This window comes from Sceloporus occidentalis, unplaced genomic scaffold, assembly GCF_023333645.1.
Source record: "Sceloporus occidentalis isolate IW3139 unplaced genomic scaffold, rSceOcc1.0.p SCAF_6, whole genome shotgun sequence".
Classification (NCBI taxonomy): Eukaryota; Metazoa; Chordata; class Lepidosauria; order Squamata; family Phrynosomatidae; genus Sceloporus; species Sceloporus occidentalis.
This window is the reverse complement of record NW_028316986.1, coordinates 141,682,520-141,703,215: the sequence shown is the minus strand read 5'-3', so window position 1 is coordinate 141,703,215 and position 20,696 is coordinate 141,682,520. Positions and strand designations below refer to the sequence as shown.

Genomic DNA, 20,696 nt, shown 5'->3' with positions numbered 1-20,696 from the left:
ATCCTTAAGATACAGAGCCCTCCATCTGTCCATCTGCCTTGGTCCAGGCCTCAGAGGGAGAGAAGAATGCTGGACCTGATCCTCTTTCCCCCCACCATTCCATTCTCCTTTTGTGTTGTGTCTTCTTAGAGTGTAAGTCTGAAGGCAGGGAACCGTCTAATTAAAAGATTTTATGTACAGTGCTGTGTAAATTTACAGCGCTATATAAATAAAGCTTTAATAATAATAATAATAATAATAATAATAATAATGCCATCTATATTTGGGCTCAGTATTACTTGAAGGCACACAACAAGTATAAGCCAAGCCTGTTTTGGAAGCATTGTGCCTTTTTCCCCACAGTAGTCTTGCTTCATTTTGTTGGCTGTTGCAGCAGCGGACTGTTAGGCTGCAGTATGGGCAAATATAAGTAAGCACTATGGCATTTTAGAGACTGTAGTTGTATCAGAATGACATTTTTGCTTCAGAGAAGTCTTTGAATAAAAAACAAAAACAAATGGAAACATGATTTTAGCTTTGCAGTGTAGCTGAGTAAAATGATGAGTGCCCAGTGAAATTCCTGAATGCAAAAATCATTTTAAACATGCTTTGTCTTGATGTTTTTTTAAAAAAGTTATTAACCACTAATACAGTACGAATTATATGTGAATATTTGATTTGAGAAAGCATTCAGAAGGATTATTTTTTATTTTAGTACTTTAACAAGAAACATACGGCACAGAAGAGGAGAGAAAGTTGTGATAAACGTACCAAGTGAGTGAAAACAACAACTTTTCAATCAAGAAGAACAAAAAGTTAGCAAAAGACTTAACTTCTTGTCATATGTCTTATGTAGTCTTTAAGGACAAGAATACTCCATCACCATTTGTAGAAACATTCCCTAATGATGATGGTGAAGCAGCAAGAGCAGCCAAGCCTGATCATGTATATATGGATGCCATGGGGTTTGGAATGGGCAATTGTTGTCTTCAGGTAAGATCAGTGACAGTTACACAGTTGTTAAATTGAATATTTTTGCTTTTTGGTAGAACTCTTGTGTCAAATTCATCGTTAAATTGGTTAAATCCGATTTCAGCTGCAGTAAATCTATGGCCCCATTCACACTATGTTTTTGTACCTGGTCTCCTTGGCCCAGTTAACCACGATCGCATATCTCAGTGACATTTTGTACTAATTCCCATTCACACTCGGGGTAGGAGGGAGGAGAGGAGGAGGAGGAAGGAGGGAGAGTCAGCGGTGCGGCAGCAGGGGGGGTGAGGAGGAGGGAGGACGGTGCGGCAGGAGCCACACTCTTAGCCTCAGAAAAGCCATAGCAAACCCCCTCTAAAGAAATTTGCCAAGAAAAGTGGGAAGAGGAGGAAGAAGGAGGAGGGAAGAAGGGTGTGGCAGCGCAGCAGTGGTGGGAAGAGGAGGATGGGGAGGGAGGGCGCAAGTGGTGGAGATCCAGACCGACAGTTCTGCCAAAGATCTCGATCCTTGCAGCACTGCAAAAAAGACTCGCTAGGTGACCCAGTGCCAAAAGCACCAGGTCAAGTGGGGTTTTTTTGGTGCCTCCCTCTGCAAACTGCACCGAGTGCAGTCAAGGGGAATATGAACACCTATGAACTAAACCGTGTCCCACACCAGGTTAGTTCATAGTGTGAATGGGGCCTATGTGAGCCAGGCTGGCATAGTAGTTTGAGTGTCTTTGAACAGAGCAAGTCTAGAGACCAGGGTTTGAATTCCCATGAAGACCTACTGGCTGAACTTGGGCAAGTCACACATACTCTCAGCCCTCAGAAAACCCCAATGATAGGGTCACCTTAGGGTTGCAATAAGGTGAAAGCAGCCTGAAGGCAAACAACAACAATAGCAACAAAACTTATGGAATTGAATGGAACTTATTAGTCACCACTTATTTCCCATTGATTTCAGTCTCTCTTCTCTAGTTGGAAGTAAAACTGGATCATGTCCTTTGTTCAATATTAACTGCAATTTCAGCTCCTTGTATATTTTAGTACAGTATTTTCTTAATTCTACATTGTTCTATCTTACTTTCTAAACCTGTTTTCTGTTTTGAAACTGCTAAACTACAACTGTATTTGGAACAAATTGACTTTGAGCTCTATTGAATCTTTCTGAACTAGAGAAATAAAAATTAGGCTTGGGTCTAGGATTTCTGAAGGATTGATGTTCTCCATATGCACATGTGTACACATTCATCTTCCCCAGAGGCTTTTTTGTGGGTTTTCTTGCAGGCAGAAGTGGGCTAGAATGCTATCAGGAACTGGTGCTTCATTTGTGGAATACTTTCCCTAGGCATTCTGTTGATGTTACGTTGGTGCCAAGGCCTTTTTACTTTTCCAAACCTTTGCATCTAAATTCTTACTGCTTTTAGATTCTTGAACATCTTTTTCAAGATGATGATGATGATGATGATGATGATGATGATGATGATAGGATTTATTTATATGCCGCCCAATCACTGGGAATCCGGGCGGTTATAGAACAGTAACTGCTGGTGTATTGTGTGTTTTTAACAATGCTATTTCATGCATATTTATTCAGAAATGCCTCAATATGGGGGTTCACCTCTGATAAATGTGTGGGATTATAGGTTGAATTCATAGGGACGGGCAAAGTGCAGGCTGTTTTTGTATCCCCCAATCTCCTCTGACTTGCTTGATCCATGCTTTTTCTGGAATAGGGGGAAAGTGAATAGCTTCACCTGGACATCTCCAGGAGGGACCATTCACTACTTAAATAAGTTTCTGCCATTGACTGTTTAACACTTGAAAACAAACACTTTTTCAGAGTCAATCATTGTCCCACTCCAGGGGCTTCTCCTTGTGTTTTTATATTTTTGGTGTTCTGTCTCACCTCCAAGAAGTCCCAAGGGCAAAAAATTGACTTCAGGTCACTGCAAAGCTATTCAGCCCAATATGCAGTTTAGCATAGAGACCCTTCTTCTCTACTTCTGCAGAAAAATAACATCATTTCTTTTTGGGAACAAATAGAGAAGTTTATTTTACATTAAAAACAATAACATACAGACAACCAACTTTTTCTGACATATCAGTGGTCTAAGACTCTACCCCTAAAATATGGCACAAACTCAGCTGTGAATTTGTATTTTTATATTGCGGCTGGATGAAAGGAATGGGTAAAATTAAGGTTATTGGAAACAGTCTGGATCCAAAAAGATAGATTCGATGTGGCACTGCAAATCAATCTAGCTCAGTTTGGGTCTTGTTAAGAGCAACCATTTACTGCAGCACAAAACATTTACCTAATGGCGGTTAATTTACTAACTATGTACTAGTACAGAACATTTTTGCTAATACTAACTTCCCTCACATGCAGGTTTTAAAATAAAGTGTAAAGTAACTGAAAACTGCCTACAACACTTCACTCCCAAATACACAAGACAGCACATAGCTGTTGTGCTTGCAAAGGGAATGGTAGACAATCAGTGAAGGCTTTTTCCTCTAGCCACTGACTAGAGCTGTGTGAGAAAAATAGAATGCCTTGAAAATGCTTTTTTCAAAATCTGAGAAGAGTATGTCAAAAGTGGAAGAAGAAACAACCAATCAGGAATCGAGAGAGTTGCAAAACAGAAAGAGAACTGTGAAATAGCTGATTCTGTAATCATTTTAAAAGAATCCTTGTACAATGGGCTCTCCATTTTGGCTGGGGTTTGGTTGAGACTCCCTGTAGGTGCAAAAAACAACGCAGATGGTTGTGCCTCTTATTATTCAGTGGCACGCTTTAGGGTGTTTACGTTTATGTCACCATCACCATTGAGTACTATACGCTTTGTGAACAACAGGCAGTGAAAATCGTACATCAGAAGCCTGCCAATACAACAGGCCCATGTAGTCTAGTTTCTAACTTCTTATTCTAATTTTGAAACAATTTTCCTATTGTAGTTTCTGTTAAGTCAATTTGAAAAGAAACACTCACAGAAATTTCAGTGTTTACCTAATTTTTAATGTAGCTATAAAACAATTTTTTTGGTCATTTGTCCTTGTTTATTGATTACCTGTATTAAAGTTTTTCATCTTGGTATAATTTTGTGCAGTTTCAAAACTTATTTCAAAAACAAAGTAGCTCATACTGAAGTTTTTATTTTACTGAAATGTATTCAGTATGTATGTGGTTTTAAACCATTTCATAAAACCTTGTATTTAATGTCATGTAATTGTGAATTTTAAAACTTGGGCTTATATTTGAATGATAAACTGATAAAAGTTAATCAGGGATACTTAGAGGAAGTTACAGAAACAGAAAATAAAATGTTGGTGGCAGCCTGTTATTACATCCGAAATACCTTGAGAGCAGCAAGCTTAAACTAATGCAAATATTCCATTATTTCCCTCAGTGCCCTTTTGTTGTTGCTTACTGAAAGGTATCAATTTTCCATCTCAAAGCTAGCCTTCATCTTTTTTTTTCTATCCGTGAAGTGGCTCAGTTCAGACATAACTCAAAATGGTGGTGGTGATTTTTTGTTAAACTTCTTTAAAAATAATAATACAAATATAGTATATAACACAATATGAGCACTAGTCCACTGACGCATAGATAATAAGAATAAGGGACGAAGTGAGCAGTGAATTGTGCAGAAGAAATTTGGGGAGGTAAATAACTCTGCAAGAGGGAAGAATGCTTAAAGCATCTTAAGTGGCAATTAAAGATAGAACTGCTACACCATATTGAGGATATTATTTTGTGACTTGTGGTTGGTTATAATAACTTGTCAAATCTAGTGAACTTGGTATGCAAAGGGATCTTGTAGTACTTTTGAGACTGTGCGAAAGGTGTTGTAGCATAAACTTTCACTAGATTAGGTCTATCTCCTCACATGCATGATGTTCACTCTGTGCATCTGAGGAAGTAGACCAAGGGGCTGTGCACACCGGCCATTAAGGCCAGCCTGGGGGCGGAGTCAGGGCATGGGCATCCATATGACACACGCGCTGACTTCGCCCTAGTGTGGTGTGATGCTGTGTGCTGCTCCACACAGCATCACAGCGCTCCAAAGGAACACCTTAAAGCTGTCACGCTGTGGCTATTATGCCCTTTCCAGGGCGCAAAAAGGAGCCGCATTTTATGGCTTCTTTTTGTGCCATGGAAAGGCTAGATTGGGGCTGCAGCATACAGTTGCTGCAGCCCAAATCCAGCCCAGCTGGAGGCGGCTGCAGGCTGCCCCTTAGGGGCGGTCTGCATAGCCTCCTAGTCTATGAAAGTTTATGCTACAGTTTCTTTCACACAGCCTTAAAGGTGATACAAATTCTTTTGCATATCGATATTCCCGATTAACACAACTATCTCTGAATTCTCTTGAAGTTGGTTGTAGTATTTTTGATAGTGATCACCTGCTCTTACTTAATTATGATTTGTATTGTTCTACAGGTAACATTCCAGGCTTGCAGCATTTCTGAAGCAAGATGTCTTTATGATCAGTTAGCCACAATCTGTCCCATTGTGGTGAGTGGTAAAATTTTATCCCAGCACATATATTATTTATAGACACACCAGACTACAGAAGACATCAGCGTAAAGCAGGTAGAGCTTGAGTACACGTCATAAGTGAAGATAACTTATTTATAAATAATTTAAGCACAGGACTTTGAAAATAAATGTTAATGGCTTGCTTCCAGTATTGTATAGAACAAAAGCATTGTGGCACTTTGTTGTGAATACTTATGCTAGAACAAGAGAGAGAATTTCTGCAGGAGAGTGGATAAAGTGTTTATTTCAAAGCCCCTCTCTATTCCCAAAATGTACAGCTTTGGCAGTCCTGAATAAGGCCAGTTTGAGTCATATGACTTGCAAAGATGATAAAGAACAGCACAGGGTTAGAATATGTACTGCAGCTACAGTGAATGATTTGGAAGTTAGTCTGTGTAACGTATTGCACTATTGTCACTTCAAGGTTGAGACTGCTCCCCCCCCCACACCTCTTTCCACCAGCTCTCTTTCTACTAACTGAAGAAGCTTCACGCTAGTGGAAAGGCAATGTTGGATTCAATTAAAAATGAATTTGCAGCAAGTAAAAACAGCCCTTTCTTTTAAAGAACAGGCTTTCTTTTAAAAAAAATCTATGGAAATACACTATTCAAAGAAAACATTCTTATCCTTTGAGCACAGTTCTTAGTACAGTATATGCTCTACTTAGAATTTCCTTTACAATTTCTTTTTGAATTGTGGAGATGTAGAAGGAGCACCCTTAAGGACAGAATACATGGCCGATTAGAAAGAGGTGGGGTTGGTTAGAAGATGCTGATTGGAGTTCATAATGATGTGAGTTAGCAAAAACGTATTTCTGATATAGTCAGACAATACTTTGTATTATTTTTATGCAGTTGGAGTTAAAAATGCATCTTGGATTTCAGAATATAAGATAGGTTTATATGGTTGTGTATTTTTACACTTTATGTGTTATGTATTTTCTAATATTTTAGATGGCATTAAGTGCTGCAGCTCCATTCTATCGAGGCTATGTGACAGACATTGATTGCCGTTGGGGAGTAATATCTGCATCAGTTGATGACAGAACGAGAGAAGAGAGAGGATTAGAGGTATGAGCCAGAACAGTCATGTAGTTTATATAAAATGTTTCAACAGTGTGTATCCTCAGTTATAAGTGTTTAAAATCAAATTTGTTAAAAATACTTAAAATTGTATTGGCTTGACTTTCATACTTTAAGTTACAGCGTGTTGTAGAAGTGTTCAACTTTTGATTTTTCCTGGATTTTGCTATGTTCCAACCTAGAATTGAGATAGATTCTATTGGTAGTATTACCACTTGGTGCGTGCAAGATACCAAACTGCGAAGCTGCAAAAGATTTTTATTGTGGCACTATAAACAAAAAGAAACAAGTACTTTTTAGTTTCATAAGTGTTCATTTCCCTGTGTTAGTACTTGGCAGAAATACCTTTGGTAGGCATTACAACCTCAAGTCTTCTTGGGCAAGTCTGCCAGCTTTGTGCATCTGGATCCTATGATTTTTACCCATTCTTCTTGGGCAGAATTGCTCATTGGTTAACAGTCACTTTCAAATCTTGTCACAAATAGAGTTATGACTTGCCCATTCTAAGGCTTCAGATTCTTATTTGTAAACTACTCCAGTGTTCTGTTGGCTGTGTGTTTAGAGACATTATTCTACTGACAAATTAACCTCTACTATGGTCCCAAGTGCGATCTAAAAGGTTTTTGTCTAGAATTTAGCTCCTTCCATCATGTCCTCAATCCTGGATGGTTTTCAAGGTCCTTCTAAGGAAAAAGAACCTCACAAGATGCTACTGCCACCATAATGTTTAGCAGTGCTCAGATGCATCTGAGAAAGTAGACTCAAGTCTACAAAAGCTCATGTTACCAGCTTGTTTTCTTTTTGTTACTTTCAAAGATGGTACTTGATCCCTTGCATACTGATTTTCCAAACTGACACAGCTATGTCTTTGAAGAAAAATTGTTTTTTCAGGTAATTCATGAAGGATGCAATATGATTTTGATCATTTTAGGAAGGCTAAAGGAGCCCCCCACCTGTGGTTGCTAAAAAAAAGTAAGAAAGAAAAGAAAAAAGAAGGGATACTTCAAATTGCCAAATTGCAAATATAGTTACAGATTACATAATAAATTTTAATGGCAAGATTTATTTCTGTATAGCCTTCCTAAAATTACTGTTAGAAAAAAAAGTACCCAACATGTGCTCATACGAATTAGTTAAACATGCTGTTCTTCTAATATGAAAAATATGCAGCTGAATTACAGGCTTATATTTTATAAAATTAAGTACCTGTTATGACTGCTTAATGTCATTAAACACGTATTGGCTCAATATAATTCATAGACCATGGCTTCTATCTTGTATTTAAAATACAATAATTCTACCTTAATGTGGACATAAATCACTGAAAGCACATTTCTAGTTTCTGTTAAAAAGGTATAATTACTTAGAGTTTGTACCCTGTACTGTCAAGTAATGTTTATAAGCACTAGATATTTTTCTTCTTAAATTACATAGCCATTGAAGAACAACCGTTACAGAATCAATAAATCCAGATACGATTCCATAGACAGTTATCTCTCTGAATGCGGTGAAAAGTACAATGACATAGATTTGACAGTAGATAAAGAAATCTATGACCGCCTAGTGAAAGAAGGTAAGTATTTGTACCAGTGTGACAGTGGAGATGTGTGCTATTGACTATTTCCATCTTAACAGGGTATGGTCATTGGACAGGGCTTCTTATGATTAACTTTGCAGTATCTAAGCTTTTGAAATTAATGACTCTGCAATACTATGTGTGCAAACTAATTTTCTGAAGAGACTGTCTCATCTAAAAAGTGAATCCTTTGCTAAGCAATAGGATATTCTTATGTACAGAACAAATAGTTCTGATCTGAGCCAGGAAGCGTATATCCCTTTTTACTCTAAAAGTTCTATTTCGTGTATTTGCTGTGATCACATTCTTAAATCATGCTTCATGAAATAACTGTAGACAAATAAGTGTTCACTTAATCTTTGTGCTCGATAGGCTTGTTTTCCTTTTAATGTTGGAAAATGTCCCAATGCCTTACTTTTTTAGGTATTGATCATCTTCTGGCACAACATATTGCTCATCTATTTATTCGTGATCCACTGACTCTGTTTGAAGAGAAAATACATCTGGATGATGCAAATGAATCTGACCACTTTGAGGTTGTGTCTTATACTAATTTTCTTATATTAAATGTTATATATTTCTGCTTAATATATTGTGGTACCGCTGTAGGATATATAAAAAAATAAGTCAAGAATACAACTATGTTCAGATACACCAGATAATTATGTAGTTGCATTATTTATTTATTTATTTATTTATTTATTTATTTATTTATTTACATAGCGCTGTAGATTTATGTGGTGGCCTATTAGTGTTCCTCAAATTATAAATACCAGTATTATAAGTTCTATCATGGTTTATTTTAAAGGGAGAGACCTTTAAAAGCAGACACCTTTTTCGAGTATTACATACTAGCAAAAGTGCGCTGGGCAGAAGAAGTTGTTTATTAAATCTATAGTCAGGTTAAAAGCCAGTGATGATTCGGGGAGATCTGATATAATTATGTAACAAGTTGAAAATGTGAAACCAATATGCAGAAAAGCCTAGCTCTTTTCTTAGAGCATTGTAGTGTAACATTGGTGCCTAGCTTTCCCATTGGTGGTGGGAAACTTTAAAAGATGTGTACATTGACCAAGTATGAGATCCCTTCTTTTTTGAGTAAAATAAGAGATAGGTTCTGTAATTAAATGTTGAACTGGAACTGGAAGGCCTAGATTCAGATTTCTACTCAACCAAGAACATTGGTAGGTGACCTGGGGAAAGAGGTATTGAATGCCAGGAATGGGGCAAGGAATATTTACTACATGTTCACTAGACCGTGGAGGAAAAATGGAATACAAATGAAATTATTAGATATAAGTGTAAAATTATTAATGCTCTGTTTGATAAATAAACTGCTTTATCACATAAAGCTAACAATACTATAAATGATGCCTAGCAATTTTTTTAGAAAATTATGTGGCATTTGTGTTGTAATATGCTTAAAGTTACTATTGAGAGGATCTTATATCAGCACCTGGGTATTAGTATTATGTAGCTGCACTTTATATGGACCTTTTTTATTGTTTTGCCCAGGCACTGAGTGGGGGAAAAGGTTGTAGTGTGACAACTACAAACAAACAATTCACAAATTTGATGTGTTTTTAATTTTTTAATCCAGACAACAGATATGCCTTTCATTTTGTTTGTTACCACATTTTAATGGATCTTATGCTTTGTATTTGGGATATTATGTATTCTATTTCCAGTATTATTAACATGAGTTTTATGGTTCTTGAGTGTTTTATTATCACATGTAAGACCGGATAGTTCAGTAGCTGATTGCTTCTATTGTAACTCTTCAATATTCTGGTTATTTCAAAGTCTTGGAAGATGATCTTAATTGTTAACTGAGCATTTTGATATAATACTCATAATAAATATTCTATTTCTTACAGAATATTCAGTCAACAAACTGGCAAACAATGAGATTTAAACCTCCTCCTCCAAATTCAGATATTGGATGGAGAGTTGAGTTTAGACCAATGGAGGTAAGGAACCAGCATGTTCAATAAATGATTTGAACATGAAAATGAAAGTGTCTATATACAGCAGAAGTCTCCATTACTCCTTGTTCATTCATGCTCACTCTTTATCTTTTTAAAGCATTTTAGCTTCAGTCATATCATTAGTAGTTATTCTATTGATTTCAGAGCCTGGTAGGTTATATTTTGTTTCAGTTTTAGCCAAGGATATCTTCAAGTCACAAAGAACTGGCACTTTTATATAATTGCTTAATTATGTTACAACAATATAATCTTGTATAGATTCTAATTTCTTAACATGTAAAATATAAATATGCATATTTCTGTAAATCTTATTTTGGCCATACTGTACTCTATAGTAGTAGTGGAATTCTCAGAAGGATTATATAGCACCATATGTTTCTGCAAGAATACCTATGTTTGCTACAGAAGTCAGTTTCCAGTTTACCAAAGAAATACTATTTAGATGAGTGCTTGAAGAAGAGATATTCTTAGATAAATCTTATTTAATATCCTTTGTTAGAATCTATAAAACAGGGGTGAGCAAATGAAACAAGTCCAAGGGCCAATTTTATGTCCAAAATTTTCCTTGGGGAACAGATCAGAGAACCTGTACATTTTATTTAGAAGATGAATCGTAACTCTGAAGGCACCTATTTCAGAATTCAGAACAAGGGCAGTCCAGGGAGTATGGAGCAGTTGAGAGCTTCCAGCACAGCCTTGGAGGGTACTTGAGACTTGAGACCCAGGACTGTCCACCCGGATATAAAGCGTATGGTACTTTCCCTACTTAGGTCCAGTACAGATGGCCCTAAAGGGGCGGCTTGACGCCACCCCTTTGATCACCATATTGGGGACACAGCAACCACATGCCCGATCCAGTGTTTTCCCATCCGAAAAAGAAGTGGCAAAATGCCCTAAATGCTTTGGGCAGCTTTTCCACCACAGCACCAGCTTTTCAGTGTTCCTGCATAGTGCAGCGTATAAACGCTATGCCACCGGAGTGATGCAACACTGCCTGCTGTCTGGGCAGTCGGGTGGTGTGATGCCAGATTTGGGGCAGCACCATGCCCCCATGCCTCCCCCAAGCCAGCGTATTGTGCTGTTCTGTTTTGTCCCTTACTTAGCAGTATTGATGTCTCATCAGATTTTTAATCTGTACTGGTATTATTTCACCACAAAATTGATAGCAGTCTGTTCTGTAATATATGTTCTTCACCTTTGCCCCCTTCACTACTGGATGAAGATTCTCTTTTGCCTGAATGAAAAAATTCCCTCAACTTGCAAGGCAGACCCATTTTTTTTTAGTGGATTCAGTCTTTCAGGATCAGGGAAACTGTAACCAAATAAACATGGGTCCTTTTCAATTTATTCAGTACTTTCTGAAAGAGGCCATGGGTCCATAATCTACTCCCAATCTGTAATTCAGAGCAATGTATCTCTGAACAGGCTGTATGTCACATTACAATGTAGTTCATTTTGTGAACTTGTTGCACAGTTGTTTGTGCATGTCTTCCAAATATTAACTTTCCATCATATTTTTTATGTTTCTCATTTCCAAGGTCCAATTAACAGACTTTGAGAATTCGGCATACGTTGTTTTTGTGGTGCTGCTAACCCGTGTTATTCTCTCATACAAACTGGATTTTCTCATTCCTTTGTCAAAGGTAAGAGTGACATATTCCTCTGTCTAGTGTGTTAGATTGCAGCTTTCAGGAATAAGAAAAGCTTTACATTTTTAAAAATCTATTAGTCTGTAAGGGGAAAATTGAACTACGAAGTACATACTGTCCCCTTTTCTCACAGTTTTGCTCATGTTTCTGTGATTGCGAATGGCTTTTAAAATTAAACAGTATAGCTTCATGTGACTCTTTCTAACTAGATTTTTCTTTATACATGCGAATGAAAATTAAACAACCAGTTCCTATAAAAGCTGATTTATATGTAACTTAATTGTCCTTTCCCACTTGGAACCTTAGAAAGAATGTGTGGCATTGAGAACCATTCTGTTCATAATGTGGAGTAAACTCCATAGTGAGTTTGCTTGATGCTGAAGTGCACGTTACACTTAATGCAGGCTTCTGCGCTAAGCTTCCCTCTGTTAAATTCTTTATCCTCTTTTCCCTGTGCCCATGTTAGATACCATATTCAGGATTGACATTCCCCTTGCAGCTGGTGCTGTTGATAGGAGTGGGGGGGGGGAGAGGATGTCACAATTGTGCAGTGTGATAACGTGAGCTCATGTGACTAACATTATGAATGTGGAGAGAATTTGACTCAGAGTTATCACTTGTGACTGCAGCACTGTTGTCAAAAATAATGTGTAATTTCTATCTTTAGAGAAGATAGAAATGCTGGCATGCATGTACTTAGGTCAAGGCTAATTAATCTAAAATCCTGGTCCTAAATACATCAGTTTGAAAAGTGATGCAGTTAACTTGTTAATATTGAGCTGGATTTAAACCTTGCCTTCCTATTCTGGAAGAAATCATCTGGATTTAAAGGTGGTTTTTAATAAGCTAAGGTACTTGTCCATTCTTTGAAGATTCTGCCAAACCATTCTGTGTTTGTTCAAAATGTATAAGCATGGGAAAAGTGACCTTACAGTGAAAAAGGATTTGTTTTATATTCCTACATTTTTGCAAGACATTTTAAAAACTGCTCATTAGTGCACTGTTGCCAATTAGTTATCGGGATTATTGTGATATTTTTCCCTTAAAGCTCCATGTCCTGGATCTATCATAGGTGAGCACTTGAGTTTCCTTTAAAAAAATGTTTTGCCCAGGTAATGAAGAGATCCTTAAAATGTCATCTATAAGCATCATTCAAAGCCTGAGCCAGATTGCATTTAAGGTTGGGCTGACATAGGATGTACATTTGTTAAAAAGACTCAAAATAATGTAGCTCATTCTCTTTGATGGTAGGGAAAATTAGTTTTGCTGGCTAGAATTAAAACCCAAAATGTGATGAGTTGAGAACTGAAAGTTCCATGAGGTAGGAGAACCACCTGCCAAGGAAAACTGAGGGTGACAGATGTAACAGACGGGAGGGGCAGAAAATGTGGCCTGAGGAAAAAAGGCAGAAAAATATTAGAGAGGTATCTCATAGGAAGAGGGGGAGACACTAGCGAAAAATGGGTATGCTGTAGATGTTTTTGGACTGCAGTTCCCAGCAGTCTCAACCACCATAGTCTGTGGTGAGGAATGCTGAGAGTTCAGCAACATAGGGAGAGGTGCGCAATTCCCATTGCAGCAGAATCTCTGGACAATGGTACTTAAGCAGCCAAGGAGATGGTACTGAGTTAAAGGGAGGAGCCAAGGACAGAGTCCAAAAAGACCAAAAATAAGACCAGTGATACTCTCATGTGAGGTGGGATAGGCATCACCTTCTTTTAGGTGGCCTTTCCCTTTTAGTTATTTAGGCGGGTTACAGACCGCCATTAAAGTACGCGCGGAGCGCGTACTAGGGTTAGGGAGGGGCGGTGCTTCCGCACCCCCCTAACCCTAGTACGCGCTCCGTGCGCACAAAATGGCGGTGGCTGTTCCACACGGCCGCCGCCATGATGGCGTCACGAACGCGCCGCCTCCAAACGAGGCGGCACGGATGTGACGCCATAGCTCCGTGCGAGGGCGCTTAACGTGCCCTTTCCACGGAGCAGGAAGGAGCTCCGAAACGGAGCTCCTTCCTGGTTTGCGTCGCTGGCCACAGCCTTCAGACGGCTGCGCCCAGCTACGCAAGGGAGAAAGGGGCCAAGTGGCCCCTTTCTCCTCCTCCCCGCCGCCGCGGGGTGTCCTTGGGGCTTGAAGCCCCAAGGACACCCCTTTCCAGGCTGCGGAGAAGCGGCCTTTTGCCACTTCCCCGCGGCCCGGAAAGTGGCGGATTGGGGCCTCAGTGGCTGCCGTTCTGGCCGCTGAGGACCCGATACACCAGGGAAAGGCGCACCTATAGGCCGCCCCAAAGGGGCGGTCTGTAACGCGCCCTAGTTTGGGGAAGATTGTCCTGGCTGGTTGTCTGATAGCCTTCAGAAAAATGCTTAAAAAGAGGACGTTTAGGGAGGCCTTTGTAATGGCAGGGATGGAGACTGATATTGATGTGCTGGCTGTTGAGCAGCTTGCTTTCTTGCTATCAAGTTTTGTTGTGTTCAATGGATTTTTATTCTGTTCTTTTGTAAAACTATATTTGGAGTAACTAAAAATCATATTCACATGCTGCATTATCCTGTGAATTCAAGATGGCTCACATCATGTTCCTTGCATCCATCACTTGTCCTCAAAGAGTTTGTACTAGATTAGTCAAGTTTGCGCAGAACATAGTTTGCTTTATTGAAAAATACAGTTTTAAATTAATGTTCTTAAAATGAGGTCTGCATCACACCTGTCTCTTTTCTGGGCCATCCTTCTTCTACCCAATTAGTTGGAATCGGCTGAGCATCTTCTTCACACATTAAAGTAGAGGAACAGTAATAACTTGTCTTTGTCTATAGGAGCGTCTTGTGATATGGGCTGTGTTAAGCAGGATTTATTATTATTATTATTATTTTAAAACAATGCTTACTAGCCAGCAGTTTTGGGGACCAAACAAGAGAATGGGTGATTTCCCCACTAATCATTTAGTGAGAGGTTGTCTCTTATGTTCCAGCTCCAGTTTTCCAAAGATCACAGCAGTGCTAAATGTTGGATGCCAAATACTTTTCATCATCAAAAGCTTGTCCTTAGTGTTCTGTATGCTCAGCAATTATACTTTTACTTGAATTGTGGCTGAGAAAAATGTGAGACACCATACCAGGCTACATGTTGTTGTTTTTCTTTGTCATGAGGTTGCTGCCCAATCTTCAATATGTGCGCTTCTTTTCCTGTCTCCAAATAGATGTTTTGTTCTTGATTCTGGTTATTTGTGAAGTGCTTCTAGTGCATAGCATTGTTATGCTTCTCTTTTCCTTTTCAGTAGTTCCTGATGTAGCACCCCACAACCTCCTAATTATTTGCATTATCTTTGCCTGCTGTGTATTAGGCCTGTCTGCCTTGTGCATTCACAAGACAATGTGTTATCTGTTTGCAAAGCCTTGAATATTTTTGTTTGGTTGCATCCAGGAAACGGGGTGGATTGCCAACATGCAGAGTGTTGTGTTATCAAAGTCTAATAAATGCATTACCATAGGGTTCATAACTGAATCCCAGATGCCATGTCACTTATAGCAGACTTAGGAACCCTGCAGCCCTGGAAATATTTTTGGACTGCAGTTCCAAGTATCCCTCGTCATTGGCTATCCTGTCTAGGGCTGTTAGGACTTGTACTCTAACAATATATGGAGGGCCAAATGATTCCTATCTCTTAGGCTTGAGTCAAAGAGACAGGTACACTTAACAAATGATGGAATCCCAGTATCAGGGGCGGAGGATGTTTTGCCCTCACTCTAAAGTAGCTACATAGCTGTTTGGTGATTGATCAGCTGTGGTCACTAGTGTCACTAGTCTAGAAAGCATTGCCTTTGCCTCCCTTGTCAGTATTGTTTCATCCTCACCAATTGTTACATAGCCAATTCTGGTTGAATAATAGTGACATCAGGCCAGGGAAACAGTATTAAGAACAAGCATGAAAAATGTTCACTGAATGAAAGCGATAAAGAATGTATGCAATCTTAGACACTGACAAATCTATTACGGCATAGGTTCTTCTGCACCATTGCCCATTTTATCAAATTAAGTAGAGGGAAAGGCTTTTTTTCCTACAGGGAACAGTTGGTGGAGTCCTAATGTGTAAATGGATTAATTCATATGGCTTGTAACATCTTTAGTCTCTAAAGATCATCTTTATAACTTATTCTGCAAACTTGCTCGTCTCTAGGTACAGTACCTAGGATTATAGATGCACCTTTAAAAAAAATCAGAAGTTGTAGTTACTTTAATAATAGTTTTGATAGCTGGCCTTCCACTAGTAATATAATTCAGTGGTTTTCCAAACTCTCTCTCTCATAAGTTCTCTGTGCTCAAGAATGATACTGGATAGGCTTGTGGGGTGTTAACACTGATGAGCATTATCTCTTCTTGGCAAACATGATCTGAACCTGGACAGACTTGGAGACCATCCACAGTACACAAATATAGTGCTACATTCCACTTTTAACTGCCATGACCACATCCTATGGAATCCTCCCTAAATTGCCAATCCTGGGATAGCATCGAATGTTGCCATGGCAGTTAAAAAGTGGAATATAGCACTATTGTGTAGTGTGACTGCTCTCAGCCAGTCTTTGTTTTTCTACTATTACTCATCTCATGAAGAAATCAAGGGTCATTTCACACTATACAATTGCAATACTGTGGCTCTGCTTGAACTGCAGCGGCTGCATCCTAGTAATTTGGCAAGGTGCTAGAGCTCTCTGGCTGAGGATTCTAAGCAGCTCTCCTTAAACTACAAATTCCAGGATTCGATCAGATCAAAGCATGGTAGTTAAAAGGGAATCATAGCACTATAATTCTGTAATGTTGAAAGGGCTCCAGGTATCCATAAAATATTGTACTGCTAGACTGTTATGGTCAGAGAAAGATACCTTATATGAGGACAGACTGTTGGTCCTTCTAGCCCAACATTGTCTCCTCTGACTAGCAGACATTTCACATCACCTGCAACCTAGTCCCTTTAATGGATAGTGTGAGGGATTTCTTTTCATATGGGAAATAGGAATCATTTGAAAAGAGCACACTGATTCTTTATAAATGCTAGCCTGTGGAAAACACTTGATGGTGGTTTAGTTGATTTCCATCCCTTTAAGCAAGTATGAAGGTTAAAGACTGGCTTAAATTGTGTAAATGTGTAAAACAATGGTGTGGAGAGAATGATATGAGCCAGAGATCATTGTCATGATAGTTGCTTTTGGAAGAACTCCGGTTGTGATCAGAGAAATGGCTGCTTGCTCATCCTAATGTTTTTCTGGTTACCTGTATACCACCGTATATGACAATGATTAGGAAGCTACCCCTATGAAACAGTTCCCAAACCCTCAAACCTAGGGTGCACATTTGTTTCTCTCCTCAATCCCCTGAGGACCCAGTGTAACTTTACCCCCATTTCCCTTTATTAGGTGGATGAGAACATGAAAGTAGCTCAGAAACGGGATGCTGTCCGGCAGGGCCTGTTTTATTTCAGAAAAGATATTTGTAAAGGTATGTAAAGATTGCTGGTTTGCAGTCTAATTTTATTAGATGTTTAAGTGTGAAATAAATATGAAAGTGATTGATTTCTCTGGATTTTCTGTTCTTCCTCCCTCCCCCAATATCTGTTTTCCTTTGGAAAGGTGGCAATGCTGTAGTGGATGGATGTGGCCCAGCTCAAAATGGTACAGAAACAGATGGAGAAGAATATACCTTAATGAGTATAGATACAATAATCAATGGCAAGGTGAGGATTCATAATTTTTGGTTAGGGGGACAATGTATTCTCATAAGAGCCATGAACAGTTTACAAGACTTGTTTCTCTAGTGTTGTGTTTTTTGGTCCAGCTGTTTTCTGTCAATATAGTTTACACCCACAATCCCATAGGAATTTTTCCAGCCTTGATGTAGCAGACAATGATAGGATGCAAGCTTTTCATTTCCTTGGCAGAAATTGTGTAGGAACATTGGGAGCTGCAGTTCAACATTGTCTGGATTGCTGCTTGATTGCCACCCCTGCCCCAGCTTTTGTTCACTAATGTATTGGGAGGACACATTAAGAGTCAGGAGGCAGACTTAAACTAAGTAGGCTTTTGACTCTGGTTTAATCTCCTTCATTTTCAGGATAGTAGATGAGAGAGAATACTACTACATCTTGCATTTTACTCTATTCTTTAAAGGGGGTCTTTGTTTTTGTGATAGTTTGAGAAATGCTTGAAAAAGGAAGTTGTGACCTTGAAAGATTTTTAGTTTTAACTATAATATACCTCTTGCAGGAGGGAGTATTTCCTGGATTAATCCCAATTTTAAATTCTTATCTTGAAAATATGGAAGTGGATGTGGATACAAGGTGCAGCATTTTAAACTATCTGAAACTAATAAAAAAGAGAGCATCAGGTATGAAAACACTTGCTTTTATACTTAAACCAGTGAGCTCTGTATTTGCATACTTTGCACTGAATATACTGGTTGGCTGTGTGGGGCTAATAATTAGTGTTAATATTGAATTGTAAAATGGGTTTGTCAAGTAAGCAAGCTCTTAAGTATAAAGTAAATGGAAGGGACTGTATTCAAGTATGATCCATGAATGTGTACAATTTGCACCTTCTTCCCCTCTTTCCAGGAGAATTAATGACAGCTGCTCGATGGATGCGAGAGTTTGTTGCAAACCATCCTGAATACAAACATGATAGTGTGATCACTGAAGAGATGAATTACAGCCTGCTATGGAAATGCAACCAAATTGCACAAGAACAAGTTGAATGCCCTGAGCTGCTTGGAGTAGGATTTAACAAATTAAAATATAGTGGAAGCAAACCGGGCACTTTTTGATGAAAGGCCATTATTGGGTATGTGAAATATAAAACATTCTCTACTGAAGTACCACCTATATGACTGGTGAATACCTGCAGTTTCATAGTGTGAAAACCAGAAATGGTTCTGCTGCACTGTAAAATGGGCCAATCTGCCTAAACCTCTTAAAACTTCCTATAATAGGCATATTCTTATATTTAAGGTTTATATTGTGTACATGTAAATAGTAAAATATTTTTGATTTGACATCAATGTATTTTAATAACATAATATTGAAAGTCATTGTGAACCAGCTTAAAACTTTTTATATGCTTATTCTGGGAAAATTCATTTATCAAATGGCTTTGTAAATGTACTATATTGGTACTTGTATATTATGAGCATTCCAGACGTTGAATGTTTACTCTGACTTTTGTTACTTGGAGTGCACTTGAATAATCTACTGTATTTTAAGAATAGATTCAGAGCCTGATGCACATATTTCCCTTCATTCTACTTTGAGAAGCTGGTGCAGCCTCAGGCCTGCTAACATGAATAGGAGGATTCTCTGATGTCATTGGAGCCAGATTTGCAGTCAGTTAGCTCACTTTACAGGCTTGGATGTAATGGTGGTCAATGGACTGTAGTAAATCCAAACTAATTTGGGGTATAAATCTGTACATTCTTGTACTGTTTGTTTTTGCCTTTGCCACCAGTCTTTGTCACCTTTAGACACTGGCATCATGGAGTGTGTGTTCTTAATTCTAAATAGCTAAAGCCCCTATGAAAGGTTTCACACGAAGCAACATAGCCATGTTAGATTAATGCTGGAGAAATGCATTCATTCTTAATTGGTACCTATATTCTCTTTTGTCAGCGTTTGAAGAAGTTTTTACTCCTGAGTCATCTTGTCCCTTTATTTTTTCTTTTTTGTTCAAAGTTATGAGTCCAGTGAATGGAGGTTTTTTTTTTCCTCTCTGACTTCCAAGAGCAGTTTATATGTTCTTATGGTATTAGTTCCTTTTGCCACAGTCATCCTTCTGACCTTCACTATATTATTAATCTGTGATACAGGTGTTCCACCCAATTTGTGCTGATGCCCAAATCAAATACCGTTGAGAAATAGATGTTAAAAATTCAGGAGCCTTAATTTGGTGAAAAGTCTGGATGTGTGTGGCACAAAAAGAAGAGACCAAACAAATCACAAAAAAGTAATGCACAGCTAGCAGAAAATAGTTTTCCTTTAAGTGGCATCTTTTTTGATATAACTAAATGTCCCCTTTGTTTCCTGTAAGCTGTATCTCCTCTAGTATATAACATTGTTTCAAGATAAATCATGATATGCACTAATACTCTGAATCAGGCACCTGAAGTATAAAGAAGTTGTACAGAAGTTGCACAGCCAGTTGATGTGATTGTACGTATGCCTAAGATTTAGAGAAAATGAAAGGCTTTTTGTTACTAGCTGCCTAAAATAAAGAGTACAGTAAGTCAATTTTATCATATGATAGAGTATAAAGTACTTAATAACAAGCAAATATAAACATAATAAAGTGTAATGCCTTACTAGTAGCCAATGGGAAAATTGCAGTAAAACTGCCTGGAGAAAGAGATTAGAACTTGTGCAGTGTTTGTAGGTGTGCTTTAGGAAATGCTCATTTCTGGTTGCAAATCAGGTGGCACGGGCTTACTGATATGTGGAATGAACAAATTGCAATATATTGTGAATGTCTGAGTGTAAAGGTAATTCAGATATATTTTCTTCAGAAGCTGAAAGCTAAATAAAGTTTTAAAATATTTGAAACAAACATTTTAAACTGAATGTCCTTTTTACTGATGCAATCATTTAATTGGGGATGAATTAGTTGCATCCATAACAATATTGTAAAACATCTAACTTGTAGGACTAGTTCTGTTAATTCTGTAACAAAATGTGATGGGAAGAATGTCCTGTCTGGTGGATGAAGAAAAGGCTGTTTAATTTAAATCCACATCATATAAATGTAAACTTCTGATGGTCTCAGCTGAAAGGATATGCACCCATTGAAAGGTCAACTAAATTTTCCATACCAGAAAATGCCTGTGTTTATACTAAAAACAGGAATAATATGCCTTAAGAAATCATAAGAAAGGCCTCGCT

At 38.3% G+C, this 20,696-nt stretch overlaps 1 protein-coding gene across 1 annotated transcript in view; it reads left to right on the top strand.

Moving 5' to 3' along the window:
• Positions 1 to 20,373, top strand: part of GCLC (glutamate-cysteine ligase catalytic subunit) — a 33,226-nt gene extending 12,853 nt beyond the window's left edge. Inside the window, exons 5-16 of the mRNA XM_089531121.1 lie at positions 695 to 753; positions 836 to 972; positions 5,392 to 5,466; positions 6,444 to 6,560; positions 8,007 to 8,145; positions 8,572 to 8,684; positions 10,026 to 10,118; positions 11,675 to 11,779; positions 17,194 to 17,275; positions 17,407 to 17,510; positions 18,040 to 18,160; positions 18,387 to 20,373. Of these exons, the coding sequence (XP_089387247.1) occupies positions 695 to 753; positions 836 to 972; positions 5,392 to 5,466; positions 6,444 to 6,560; positions 8,007 to 8,145; positions 8,572 to 8,684; positions 10,026 to 10,118; positions 11,675 to 11,779; positions 17,194 to 17,275; positions 17,407 to 17,510; positions 18,040 to 18,160; positions 18,387 to 18,595 (1,354 nt within the window). The 3' untranslated portion in view covers positions 18,596 to 20,373. The remainder of the gene's footprint in view (positions 1 to 694; positions 754 to 835; positions 973 to 5,391; positions 5,467 to 6,443; positions 6,561 to 8,006; positions 8,146 to 8,571; positions 8,685 to 10,025; positions 10,119 to 11,674; positions 11,780 to 17,193; positions 17,276 to 17,406; positions 17,511 to 18,039; positions 18,161 to 18,386) is intronic.
• Positions 20,374 to 20,696: the final 323 nt, after the last annotated feature.